At 32.2% G+C, this 15122-nt stretch overlaps 1 protein-coding gene across 1 annotated transcript in view; it reads left to right on the top strand.

The window, feature by feature from the left end:
• Positions 1 to 14424, top strand: part of LRP1B (LDL receptor related protein 1B) — a 1916825-nt gene extending 1902401 nt beyond the window's left edge. Inside the window, exons 88-91 of the mRNA XM_082690181.1 lie at positions 6109 to 6199; positions 7353 to 7497; positions 10579 to 10677; positions 12137 to 14424. Of these exons, the coding sequence (XP_082546307.1) occupies positions 6109 to 6199; positions 7353 to 7497; positions 10579 to 10677; positions 12137 to 12277 (476 nt within the window). The 3' untranslated portion in view covers positions 12278 to 14424. The remainder of the gene's footprint in view (positions 1 to 6108; positions 6200 to 7352; positions 7498 to 10578; positions 10678 to 12136) is intronic.
• Positions 14425 to 15122: the final 698 nt, after the last annotated feature.

The following is a 15122-nucleotide window of genomic DNA, read 5'->3' as shown; positions in this document are numbered from 1 at the left end:
TAAACATTTACCTTGGGAATTTTTCTCTAGTCCATTACTGCTGGTGAAAAAAGCTTTCATGAAAATAATAAAAAACATACTACAGAGTTTGTGAAAAAGGAGAGGCACCATTGAAGTCAAAAGTATGTAATTTTTGTATCCTACATGCAGGATCCCAGTATTTGCTGATCTACTTCTTTGTTATTCTTTGCTCCGTCACTGCTTAAGATCTTTCAAGCAAAACTGCCCAAAATTCCACCATTTAGAGATTAATTTGGGCTAATAAGCATGAGCATTTTAGAAAAATGGCCAATAAGTCTCAAGTAAATAGCCTAGACATGAAATTCGAATTTGCAGAAATGAGTAATCTTTGATCATAGAGTGTTTGGGGTTTACCCTGGAATTTATGTGTTGTCTTTGGGGAAGGCGAGCGGGAAAAGAAGACCTTTGGAAAGGTATGGGCATATTATTGTAGGAATAGGCACTGGGATTTGAGGAATTGGTTCATAAAAACTAGCAGAGGAGACAAAATATACCATGGTTAATTTAATATTGCAAAAAGAAAGAAAAAGAAAAAAGTTCCTTTTCTCTCTTCCCAGGATCTAGGGCTCATATCTAGGTTATCAGTTATTGTTCTGGAGACACACTAATTTACATATGATTTTGTGAAGCAGCTACAAAGCTCGGCAATTACCAATAGTATTGTTTTTAAATGAAAAATGCTTTTCAAGTTACCAACCGGTAGACCACCCTGAACTTATAAGTTGAGAATTATGGAGACAATTTACATTAGCCTTTAATTTTGGTGATTTCTCAGTTATCTAAAATAAATAAGAAATGCAGCCTTTGAAAGAGTCAAAAACAATTATAAGTATTGATAAACTCTGTAAAAAAACGTATATAAAGTACCACATCAATTGAATTTTCACATTTTACATTAAGTTTCTCCCACAAGGGAGAGTTTGGTGTTTGGAAATGGTTTGGAGGAGAGAAACAAGAGGTGTTTTCATTGGAGGGTGGTGTCTCCAATTATTTGCAGGGGCAAAAACTCCCTTATAAGGCAAATGGCTCTAATTCCATATGGCGGTTATAAATAGGGACTATCAAACAGAAAGAGTGCAAGTATTTGCAGCCCTTTTTCCAAAGATTCTGATGTCCTTCCTTCCATCACTGATTTAAAGTCATTAAATTTAATGGAAGTATCAATGCACATTGAAAGGGCTATTAGCTATGTAAATGTCAAATTTCTTAAATTTGAGCAAAGTTGACCACAAAATGACACTATTAAAAGGCACTTATCATCAGACATTTATGCTTAGAGAAACTTGCCTCAGTAACTCTGGAAGAAGGAAAAAAGGTAGTTAAACTGATCCTACCTAAAGTAAAGCCCAGTAGTTTTGAATGGTTGTCAAATGTTCCCCAAACTTGGGGAAAAGTCATCTGCTCAGTAAGAAAGATAGATCTTTAGCAGTGTGTTTCAGATCTGCGTTTCCACTAACAGTGAAGCATTCCATAATGATCGAACCTTGGGGTAATGAAGAATACACTGTTTCTGTTGGCCTCACTACTGTCAGCTAGTATGGAGATTTCCCTTTCTAATTGATGCACAGCTTTCTTAATCATCTCTGAGTAGTCATGCTGATGTTTTCTGGCTGTTGCTGTTTAAAGTATCAAAAAACTTAGCCAGTGGTATTAAACAATCTATTATCCTAGCATGTTCTGCTGAGGTTCCACTTTAAAAAAAAGCTAGTCTGACTTTTCTGAAGTTATTTTAAAAATTTTTAAATTAAATATGATAAAATATTGCTTGGGTACTTCTATTTAAATTTTACCTAAAGTTTTAAGGGAGTGAATACTCAGTGTTTGAATTATGCTGTTCATATTTGCTAAAATTAAAGACGGTAAGAATATACTCAGCATTTGAGAGGCAGTAATATTGAGATACTTTACTTTAGTACAGTGACAACAGAGATGTGATATCTGTTAGGGAGTTGTGTTTCCTCCTTTCCTATTTTGCCCTTATCTCTTTTATGCCATCTTGTTTTAAAATAGAAAAAAAAAAAAAAAAGAACCAACAAACTTTGTGACACCAAGGAACAAAAAAATTGCAAATACAGAGAAATAACTGAAACATGTAACAAAATAATGCCTTTGTCCTAATTCTCCCAAAGCAAATATTTATCAAGCCTTAACTAAGTGTCCGACTGAATGAAATCCCAGAGACAAGTCAGTGAAACAGACAGTGCCTCTTCTTTGAAGCTGAGGTTCTAGAAGGGTTTACCGCAATAAAGCGAGGAAGCAAAAAAATGAGTAAACATGCAAACTTATGAAATAAGAGTAAGTTTTTATTGGTTCTGTGAAGGAGGCAAAAAAAGGAAGCAAAAATGTAAAAATGGCAAGTGAGAACTAAGGTCAGGAATGATTTTTCTGAGGTGATGACACAGAAGCTGAGATTTGAAGGATTAGAAAGAGAAGACCCTGAGGGTATTTCAAACACAAGGGACAGCAGGCACAAAAGCACTGGAACAGGAAATAGAACTTCTCAAAGTTTTGAAAGACCAGTGTGCTGGGATCAAGGGGACAGGAGGGAGAGTGGTACAAAGTGAGGATATTTTCTTTATGACCTTTAAAATTACAGTTCATCACAATGCTTAAGAGAAAACACCCTAATCACAAAAACATATCTACATTCACATATATGCCTATATGTGAACATGCATTTAAGAGCAGAATATATAGCAATATATCAAAAGAGGTTAATTGTGATTAACAATTAAACATTAAATATAACAACATAAAACAATAACATTAAACATGTCATCATAATGGCATGTTTAATATTTATATTTTCCACTATAAATTCAACCAATAAACAAAAGGTTCTCTTCCTGACTTCCATGACACTGAGTTATTCTGGTTCCCTTCTTACCTCTCAAAGCAACTCTCTTCTTTATGAGATAAGTTCTCCCTGTCTGTTCTGGACAACTCATTCTCTCCACTTACACTATACACACTGTTCTCAGTGGACCACAATTCTTAACCTTACTTACCGACTATATGTTGATTACCCCTACATTTCTATTCTCAGGCCTGGTTTGTCTCGTAGTTTGAGCCATGATCCCACTGCACAATTGTTATACCCATATCTATATCCATGGCAAGGTCTATATCATCTGTATTCCATGGGACACTCAAATTCAACATGTCCCAAAATGATCTCACCACCTTCCCCTACTCAAGCACGGTGCGATGGCAATATGTATAATTATTTAATAAACAGGTATGTTGCATTTTCTGCATAATAGACAATCTTATTTACATTACTATGAGGTCGTATTAATGATGACTCTCATTTTATGGATGTGTGAGTTGAGACAAAGGTAACTACTTTGCCCAAGGATATGTTGCTAGTAAGCTGAAGTTTGAACAAAGATAGCCTGGCTCCACAGTCGATCATCTCAACTGCCGAACTATACTGCCTCTCCCAAGGAAAGAGTCTCTTCAATCTAACAATCTGATAACACAGTCCTTTCTAACAGGAAAGTGTTGTGTAATGAGGCTTCAGAACAATGTTACAAAGAAAGACTTATATTTTACATGACAAGGTCATTGAGATATCCTCTCCATCTGTAATAAGTATAGAATGTGCTTTTTTAAAAATCAGTTTAAATGATCTGCAAATAGCTCAGGGGAAAAAAAATAAACACCTGCAGTAAATTTTGATTGATATGTTACAATATATTTACTACTATGTATTCTACTTATTTTGATAAAAGTCTTCTAATTCTTTTAAAAATATATGTTGTTACCAGTTGCTTCACTTGGTAAATTTTTTTTAAAAAATCCAGTTTTAAAACCTTGCCCAGTTGCCACCTGCATTATTTATTGGCTACAATAAGCATTATTGCAGTTACCTTAATAGGTTATATAAACATCTTAGAAGTCTAGGCTCTTAAACAAAGTGCTGCAATGTAAGGATTTGGAACTGCCATCACAGATGGCAGAAAGAAAAGAAAGATCGGTAAGTTTTTTTTAGCATGTATATATAATAGAATTTCTATCTTATATAGGAATCAAAGAAACTATATGGAACAAATAAAATCTTATTTAAAATAATATACAATTGGCAGTAAAGGGAAAGTAACTTTATATGCCCAAAGATTAGAATTAGTATTTTGTATCTACCAATTTACCACAAATTTTAGGGGGGGATAAATAATGAAGTAAGGATATTTATAAAGTGATGAGCAGTCAGTTGAAGTCATAGTTTATGAAAAGACCAAGCTGTTCACTGGTATTTAAAAATTTGTGAATAAATGTTAATTACTATCCAAGGTGCCAGATCTCTGCTTTTATTAATTACTAATAAATGACACATTCATATAAAGTTCACTTTCCCCAAACCAAGAAGGTAAAATAATATAAAACTCACTAAGATGTATGGTCCTGGTAAGAACATGAAATAATAAAATGAATTTTATATTTTAGAAACTGATTAACTTAGGCAAGTCATTTTTTTTTTCTTGCATGGAAGTGGTAGTTATTTGGTTATTTTAAACAAATGATTTTTAAAGTTCAAAATTAGAAGATTATTTTACACATGAGACTTCCTTAATAAAGACCTTTTGGTATTTTGGTAAGCAATCTCCAGGATAGACCATGTCACAGAGATATCACCTGTCTAGAGCTATCAAAACTGATCTATATTACTATTTTGTAGTCCCTAAGCAGCCGCTTATTGTGCTAAATATTACCATTCATTTCTACCACAGTATTTTTATATGCATATGTATTTGTAGAGAAAAATTTATATATTTAATAACTCCCAATATTTCATTCTTGAGCTATTCAAGATCCCCACAAAAAATTTCAATTAGTTTTGAGGTTTATTTGTATTAGTTTTTAGCTGACTCAACTGAATCAACCAGATGCTTATTCTAAATAGACAAAAACCTTTGTCTCACAGACACTAGATATTTATCTGCTGGAAAAGTTAACATTAGGTACTTGATAGAGCTACTTAATACCTCCTTGTTATTAAGCAACCCTCACATTCAATTTTCTTCCTGCTTTAGTGGCATAATTGTTGGTATATTTTCCAGTGGATCACATCACCAGCAAAGGGGTATTATCTCCTTCCTCTGGGGGATGGGAGTGGAGAGGGGAGAGATGGTTGCTCTTATCGCCAAGGCAGAAATGGAGTTTCTCCTCCATTTTGTTTTTCCCCTAAGCTCAAATGCGTAAAAACTAAGACCTAGTTACTCTGACTGTTCTTGGAGATCTATCTATTCCATAGATCTTTTATTACATTTTGAAGATAGGTGATACAACCTGAGATCACTTTTATAAATATATCGAAAAAGGTGAAAATGGACATTTACAACATAAGCCAAACCCTCAGATTTATTTTGCTGAAATTATTCTGGAAATGGAACTTAAGAAAGATTCCTCTTTGGCTCCCCAACCCTCATTCTGCTGAATCAAGTTAATAGCCCTGTGCAGTATCTCTTTGTCTCTCTTTTATTGGCGAGAAACATGAAACTCAAGTTTTAAATAACTTATCACAACTTATCTAAGTAAGTTGTGAAACTGATCAATAATTAAGCTATGTCTATCTGAATCCAACACCGATGTCCTTCTATTTGGCCAACCTGCCATCTGATTTGTTATACATGTATTCATTCATAGGGAGTATTTATAGCTAAAGGAACAAAACTATAAGTGGGATTGTAGCCAGTGGAACTATATAAATGTTTAGTCACCATTGATTTACAAGAAGTTACCAACATGTACTAAATTATATCATTGCAAGTAAATGTGTGTAGTGAGAATCAGACTCAGACTGACAAAGAAATCAACATTTCTAACCTCAAAGTATTTAACTGCAACATGTAAATGAAAGATATCTAAAGAAACATTTCCAGCGGACCAAGTATTTTTTAATTTTTTTTTAATAGGAGATTGATTTTCCACTAACATATATATGAACTAAGAATATAGATATTTGGCTTTAGCTTTACTTTTCATTACATCCGTGGTCAAAAGATTTGGTATAATAAAGTATTCAGTTATATCACTCTTTAATTCATTCTATTTATGTGTTCACCTATTAATTCATTTCTTTTTCAGGAAGCATTGCCATCATTGTACCTCTCGTTCTCCTGGTGACTTTGATAACCACCTTAGTAATTGGTTTAGTGCTTTGTAAAAGAAAAAGAAGGTAAGATTCAATGGTTTAAACAAAAGGTCAGTCAATACATTACACACAGAGTTACAGAAATGTAGTGTTTTTTCTTTTCTTTTTTTTTATTCTTAAAAAGTAATTTAGTTATTCCAACTGAAAAACCTTGTTTTCAAACCCCTTTATCCTTCTATTTCATTTTAAAGTGAGTATAATTCAGAATGTTCTTCTCCCTTGTTATGTTGACAGAATGGCTCTATTTATATAATCTAATAAAACTAACAAGGGAACATATTAATTAAAATTTCAACAGAATTTTACATTTTTGGCAGTTTTTCCATGAAACAGGAGGAGTCTCTGAAGCGCACCCTGTTATCTTAATGTTTAAGATTAGTAATGTCAATACAATGATCCTTAATATGTATTATGTATCACAACTTGTGCATTTCATTCACAAATTCTGCATTGGTTTATTTTATATATTCCTGAGAGTAAAATTTTTCAATTTATGTGAACCTATAGTTATAAACATCTAGAAGATGTAGGTTATCTACAGAGTTATTACCCAGAACCAAGTGTTTGTGAGTCAGAGTCAGTTTTTTAAAAAGCATGACATGGGGATTAAAAACGATCGATTTCAGGGGTGCCTGGGTGGCTCAGTTGGTTAAGTATCTGCCTTCAGATCAGGTCATGATCCTGGGGTCTTGGGATTGAGCTCCTGCTCAGTGGCGAGCCTGTTTCTCCCTCACCCTCTACCCCTCTTCTTTCTCTACTCCTCCCCCTGCCTGTGCTCTCTCTCCGTCAAATCAATAAATTTTTTAAAAAAGAAAACAATCTATTTCAAAGATTCTTTATCACTACTTTTTAGTCATAGTTTTCAGAAATAAAGGGTAAAAGTGCATTTAAAAAAATAATGAATTTGTGAATATTGTTTCAACTAATGTATTAGCTATTTAAGAGGAATATGTTCCAAGTGCATTTTTTACTGTCAAATCTAAATAATTTAGAGAAATAACTTATCACATTGACTTTTTTTGTTCTTTCATGACTAGATAAATATTTGTTTTGAATATGTTTTATGAACTCTCTGTGAGTTATATTAAGTCAGTAAATCTATGAATGTGATAGCTTTATGTATCATGATTGTAATATTGAGTTAGTTTACACTTACATTAATGTTCACATATTCTAGGACAAAAACTATTAGAAGACAACCTATTATCAATGGAGGAATCAATGTAGAAATTGGGAATCCATCTTATAACATGTATGAGGTGGATCATGATCACAACGATGGAGGTCTTCTAGATCCTGGTTTTATAGTAGATGCAACAAAGGTAATATGTTTTAAGATGGCAGACAGTAAGCACTAACATTTCTCTGTCATTTATCTATAATGCAGTCATGAATTTTATCAGCACTTCTTTTATCTGAAGTTAAAGTAAAGAATTTTAGGATATATTGAATGTTATAGTCTTTTTTAAAAGAAAAAAATAAGTTATGGCTTGCTTTCACCTGAAGCATGAAGTTGAAAAAACATGTTTTGGAAAATAGATATGTATTCATTCATTAAGTTGATAAACATGTATGAGGAACCTATATGTATAAGGAACCTCAAATGAATTGAGATTCTAGCATATCTAAATGTATAGCCTAGTATAAAAATACTGATTTATTTTTTAATAATAAAAGGAGTACAGGACTTCATTGTCAAAACAGGTATTTAATTTCTAGTAGTATTTCATTGATTCAACTAAGCTGTGCCTTTGGATTTGTTCGTAATCAAATTACTTTTGAAAAATATTTTCTACTATAATAATAGCCTTCCTATCGATTTGAGTTGTATCATTGATAGACACAGCCTAAAAACCTAAATCTTTGGGTAAAGTTTCTATTCTTATTATATGCTCAGATTGGCAGCTTTAAAGAGAAATAGATAAATGATACAATTATCCAGATAAAGTAAACTCACAAAGATTCACTATACTTTATTATCTTTATATTTTATATGAGAATGATAGACTATTTTACTGTGAATTAAGAACATCAATTTGCTACTATGGAATGATTTTTCTTAGCTTATTCATTCATTTATTGAATAGCTAATTTATTTTCTGATATATTAAACGTCTTTTGTTCAAAATGCACCTTTACATTGTAAATAATCACAGAAAACAATCTATGTCCAAATGGGTTTGCACTCATAGCAATAGCTATTCCCAAAGATGTTGAATAGAGTCCCATACATTCAGGCTAGTTCTGAATCCATGGCCGGATTGTCTGAGCCTGAAATCAATGGTCAAATAGTTATTTCTCAGAAAAAGAATCCATTATTAGTGCATGTATAAATTTTTTACACTATCAGAGGATATTATAGTGACTTTTTCCTAATTAGAAGTAAATTTATATTTATTTTTCATTATTCATTAATTAACTCCTACATTTGAAATTGTTAATGAAATAAAACTTAGAAACCTAAGTTTCAGTGTTTTCTACTTTAAAAATGGTAGACTTTAGGTCTTAACCCACTGAGCCTAGGTGGCTCAGTCGTTTAAGCCTCTGCCTTCGGCTCAGGTCATGATCTCAGGGTCCTGGGATCGAGCCCTGCATCAAACTCTCTGCTTGGCGGGGAGTCTGCTTCCCCATCTCTCTCTCTGCCTGCCTCTCTGCCTACTTGTGATCTCTGCCTGTCAAATAAATAAATAAAATCTTTAAAAAAAAATGGAAGACTTTATATATGGTACATTGTTATTTGATAACTTATCTATGAAGAAGATAAATAATAGACTTCTCATATTCTTTGAATTTTTCTTAGGAAGAAGTACACTGTCTGTAAGTATAATATGAACTGATGAGGACATACTTTATACACTTTTCATAAGGAGAGTTCTCATTTTCCCCATCATTTTTATTCCTAGTGATAGAATTAAGCCAATTTTGGATACTTAAAGAAAATGGTTTTTTAGTATTCCATTTAAAAATTTTCCATATTTACTCTAGGAAAATAAAACTATGCTTCAGTGCCCCTCAGATACACTTTTAATATACTTTGCACATAACATGCAATAAATATTTATTTACCAATTTGTTGACTGATTGATCAAAATTACATTAATGTGATTTAGATGGCTGAGTCTAGCTAGGTTCTGATTTTTGAAATGTAAATATGAATTGTTGCATAAGAAGCAACTGCAAAAGATACAGCTAGTCCTAATAGGTATAAACACTTATAGAAAGCAGAGGACCACACCAAAGCAACCTTAATAATCTAATGCTTTTCATAGGGTATCTGCTGAGGTGTGATGGTTTGATATAGTCATGATGTGATTAAATACAAACTGCATTACACATAAAGAGGATTTTATAGAGCATTTTCATTACTTTCAAAATGAATAAAATTTATACTTCAACCATACCTTCTAATCAAAATAACTGGAGGAGTAAGTAAAGTTGAAAAAAAGATTTGACTATGGAGGCAATCACAGAACAGTTTGAAGATTACAAAAAAGGAAATTAGTATTCACTGGGTTTATGTCCAAATTCATCTCAAATGTTACTTAGATTATTTTCAGTATTTTTTCAATGAAAACTTTGTGGGAGAAAATGAAGAGGCAATACTGACCTGATTTTATATTTAAAATCTTTTTCTGAGACCCTTGCCCCCATCCCAAACTTTGTGATTATTCATTAAGAGTCAATAGTTAATGTTTTTTCAATTCACCTTTAATTTTCTTCAAATTTGTACATTAATTTTTTATGCTTTTCAAATTTTTGCCTAGTTTTCCCCCCATTTGGATCACTAACAAATACTTCATCCCAAATATGAGTGTACCAGTTTGGTTATTCTGCCCTTAGATCCAAGAAAACTTAAAAGTCAGTGTTCTTGTACAGAGACTTAGTGAACTAGTTTAATTAATAATTCATCTGGAGAGTCAGATTTCCAAAATAAAGATTTTTTTTTAAATGTAACATTTTTAATTCTTTTTAAATATAGAGTGGTGATGAATCTTTAATTAGAAGCAGTCATATATTTGAGTGTTCAAAATGGGTTACCATCAGAACTTTTCAAAGGGACAAAACCTTAAGTGGGGGAGTGCTGTATATTTTTCACAGAGTGGTTAACAAAGATGTGCTTTATTTGGGAAGGATGAAGTTAAATAAATAGAAATGTATGGAGGTATCTTGAGGTATGGCGTGTCTATCAGTAAGCTGTATGTAACAGAAATGTCTACTTTAAAGTCACAGATCCAATATTTATGTTTTTTTCTCAATCTATTAAAGCTATGATGAACACACCATTTGTGTCCCAGGGCTAATGAGAATTTTTATGCTATTTTTATGACTTAATATGAGTTTATGTCAATGAAAATCATTCTATGATATTAGATTGGAAACTAAAATTCTCTGTTTACATACAGGCCAGGTATATAGGGGGAGGGTCCAGTGCTTTCAAGCTTCCGCACACAGCGCCTCCCATCTACTTAAACTCTGATTTGAAAGGACCACTAACTGCTGGGGTGAGAGAAGAAAATTCATTATTCCATATCCATTCCATCACAGAACCCCTCGCAATGAGAGATGATGGCTAGACTTAGATAGGGGCTGTCTTTAATTGAGTTTTTAATTAACAAGAGATTTCAAAACAGCATTAAAATCAGAGGCTTATGTTAGATGTCCTGCTTATGCAAGATTTCATGGAAAACATGTTATCATTTTAGACAAGCTATTAAGTAGAAATATCTCTTCTGCTGATTTTGAAAATGTCACAGCACTTTAACAATAAAAATGAGTATTTGTTATTCTTAGAAATCTCTAGCCAGAAATTTAAACTGAATAATTTAAACTTAAATTCATGTTTGGCTTTATTCATTTCCTATTAAGATGTTTTGTTTAGTATTTGCAACTTTGATGTCGATTTAAATAAAAATATACTACAAAATGTGGCATCATGTTGAGAAATTAGAAATGGCTTAATGAGACCACTTTTAAATTTTTTTTAATTAAATAACTAGTTTGTAGTGGAAGGAACTTGATTTTGAGTTACATGGCTTATGGTAGAAGGAAGAGGGATCAAAATAGGGGTATAAAAATTCCTAGGGATGAGTATGTTCTCTCTCATACCTCTCTCCCATCAGCTGTTTTTCATTCTCATTTTTTATCATGGTTGTTTCATTTGCATGGCTCAAAGATTATATGTTTCTTTGTTGGAACTAAGATTTAGTGTTCTGCATTTGGGAAGACAAAACTAAACAAAAAGTAGGCAATTATTTCTTGGGTTAAGTTGTAATTAATAAAATAATAAACATTGTATGTTTTTCAACTGAAAGAGATCACTTCTGTATGTCTCAATTCTACTTCAAAGTGCTCTGAGTTTCTATGAAAATTAAGATGACAATGAACTTCCCAATTCCTTGGAAGTGTCCAAAAGTACTTCCAGTAATAAATACATATGAGTTATTTGAAGCAAAAATACTCTTTATTTTAAAGTCTATTCCACCAATATATTTTATTATTATTTTCTTTTTGATTCTTAACTTCCTATTGAAACAATTATAAGCTTCAAGCAATTAGATTACTTTCTGTAAACACCTCCTTCCTGCCATTGCTGTGGTAGTAAGTGGGCAAACACATGGACTGGAAATAAGATGATTTGGTTTAATGTTTTATGCTTTTAAATAATGTCTCAGTGAATATTGTCTTCACAAAGATATCCTTGGGCTTTTACTATTATGTCAAAGTTCTACTTAGATTCACAACTTACCTGAAAAATGTACAATTATGTTTTTATCTAATACCAAACAAAAGTCAACTAAAACCTGTAAATAGAATTTAAATTACATATGTATAATTACTATTTAGAAAATTAAATGTATTGCATATAAGTGTTAATATTGAAAGACAGATATCCTAGAAAATAATTAAGGTGGTCAGAATTGATGATAAGAATTGAATTTATCTATTTTTTTTCTCCTGCAGACAACAAATTACTCCAATCCAGTGTATGCAAAACTATATATGGATGGGCAAAATTGTCGGAACTCCTTAGGAAGTGTTGATGAAAGGAAAGAACTGCTTCCAAAGAAAATAGAAATCGGGATAAGAGAGACAGTGGCATAATCAGTGATATCTTTTATATGCTGTAAAAATGTATAAAATATAAGGATTACTTTTGTATGTTCCAACAGTATTATACTTGTTTTGGCATCAGCATTACCTCCTTCTTTATCTTTCTCCTGGTTAATTGTTTTCTGAGTTTTCTGGGTTTTACTTTTTGCTGATGACTATTGATTGACCATTTGTATGGTATTTTTATGAAAAAAAACTGCACTACAATACAATTTACAACAATGCTGCTGATATGATTCACCTTTGGATTTGTTAAAATTAAAAACAACATATTCCTTTGTAGTGTGAATATGAGCAATCTATTTTATATGAACTTTTTTGTTTCTACTTAACAAAGAGAATCTCGGCACTTTTTCATTATATGGTCTGAAAGCTGTAATGCAATGTCATTTTACTTTTCCATTTAAACTGATGGAAGAATGATTGAATGGTCAACTCTCTTCTTTGTGCCCATTAAGGTTGATTCAGACTGCTGAAAATATCTAGCCCTCACAAGTCCAGCATCACCTGCTTTGAAATTAGTCTTAGATTGCCAAGCGATAGATGAAAATTCTGAGGAAAAACTTTAAAAATATATACAATTAATAATTTGCATGAATACCTATGACTACGTTTGCCAAAATTTAATGGACTGTATGTGATATACTAAACATATACACCCTATAAACAACAGTTACATTTAGGTGGTAGAACATAGCAAAAATATAACCAGAAGTGGAAAGACCACACTTGCTATGGGATAAGACCTTTTGTTCTCCCTCAGTCCTGAGGTAAATAGCCAGCCTAGAGCACAATAGGGCAATGGGTACTCATGCCTTAGGAAGTTCTTCCTAGTCATGTGCATTTTGTGGAAGATTAACCCAATCCTTTACCACACAGAACACAGAACAATAATATATAAGCACACAAATTGATGACAGAACTTCAATTATGTGAATGCATTCTCTTTGCTAGGTCAAGAGAAAGAGGTAAAGCAGCCATTATAGTATAGAGTAGTTGGTAAATATTTTCAGTATACAGTATGACTAATCCAATATTTGCCCTATTCAAAATATATTCTTAAGGGACTTAACAGGTTATAGAAGAACAATTATTTGTCTATAATCAAAGGTGGAGAGTGTAAATGCTGACCAGTTACTCTGGTACTCTAGTTTCTTTTGGTTATGCAAAACACATGGACCCCATTCACTTTTTTGTTTGTTTGTTTTCAAATTTTGATTGAAATAAGTACGATTTATTTAAGTTGTATAAAAAAAGGATAGCATTTTTATACAGATATCTTTAAAGGCACAAAAGATTTATTCACAAGGTATGGAGGGCTTTTTGTTCCTCTGATAGACATGACTGACTTTTAGCTGTCATAATGTATTAACCTAACAGATGAAATATGTTTGTGGTTGCTCTTTATCCCTTTGTACAAGCATTAAAAAACTGCTGTTTTATAAAGAGACTTTTTGTTGTACTATGTGCATGCATACTACCTATTTCTAAACTTTGCCATATTGAGGCCTTTATAAACTATTGATTTATGTAATACTAGTGCAATTTTGCTTGAACAATGTTATGCATATCATAAACTTTTTCAGGTTCTTGTTTAAGTACATTTTTTAAATTGAACAGTATTTTTCATTTTGGTTATAATAGTCATTTTGCCTATGTTTCTACAATGAAGTGTTAAAGACTTTATAAAAAATTGTTGACTGACTTATTTAAATGAAATTCTACATATTTAAGTGCTTGTGTTGGGTAGTTTTTAAAAGTAAGAAAATTCTTTTCTTTGTGGACTGTAATATCCGTAGGAAACTATTTTAGTAAACATGAGACATAATTTTTGTTATATCCTTAGAGCATACTTTCTGGGTTGGGTTGATTTCATTACATCACTTTTAAAAGCACAATAGAGAAAGCGTTTTCTCTCTTCTTGAAGCAGAAACATTTTCCTTGTTTTGTATTTTCCCCCAAGATATATTGTTTATTATGGATTCTTATATGCAATAGAAAGAGAGGTAGGTTATACACACAGTAGTGTGACAATTGTATTGAAATAAGCCAAAGCTCTTCCTGCCTTTCCCATTCTCAGGAAGTGCACTTTATGGAAAACTCAGATTCCATTAGATTCTGTGTAGGCATTATTTTGTAAGTGGAATGATTATTGGTATATATCATCCTGGAGTATCATGCTGGAGAAGCAATACAGGAAGGTCTGATTTACTGGAGCTGTCTTTGAGTTATATAAAGTGGACTTTTTATATCAAAGCTTTATAAATGTAACTGAAATTATTATTTGAAAGAAACAGAACTTAGAGATTGAGATGATCTTAATGCAATACCCAGTGTTATAAATATTAACATATCATATATGATATACAGATAACTAACACCCAAAGTCTGGCACAACAACCTGGTTTCTCACTACAGCATTGATGAAAACCATAGTTGAGAGAATTCAGGATATACTTTTTAACCCTGAGGTCCCATCTACATGATCATGGTCATTATGTCCACATTATGCTTCACCATCCCATGCTGGTTCATTCAAGTCCACATCAGAGTTCATAGTCTTTCTTTTTGCAATTATTTTGCCTTCAATCTTTACAGGACAAAGATAATTTTTAAACTACTTAAATTTATTCTACTTATATAGCTCTAGCTCTTTCAATTCTCTGATGCAAAAACTCATATAAATGCAAGAAATTCAGGTGTATAATTTTCCTCTGCATTTACCATTCTTTATAAATGCCATAACCAATCACTTCCTAAAACCTTCCTTCAAGCTTTGATGGAACATATTCTCTAAAAATGAATGCTTCCAGGTGAATTCTCCTTCTCATCCAAA

Source organism: Mustela nivalis (assembly GCF_964662115.1).
Source record: "Mustela nivalis genome assembly, chromosome: 11".
Classification (NCBI taxonomy): Eukaryota; Metazoa; Chordata; class Mammalia; order Carnivora; family Mustelidae; genus Mustela; species Mustela nivalis.
The sequence above is the reverse complement of the archived record's forward strand: the minus strand, read 5'-3'. Positions and strand labels throughout refer to the sequence as shown.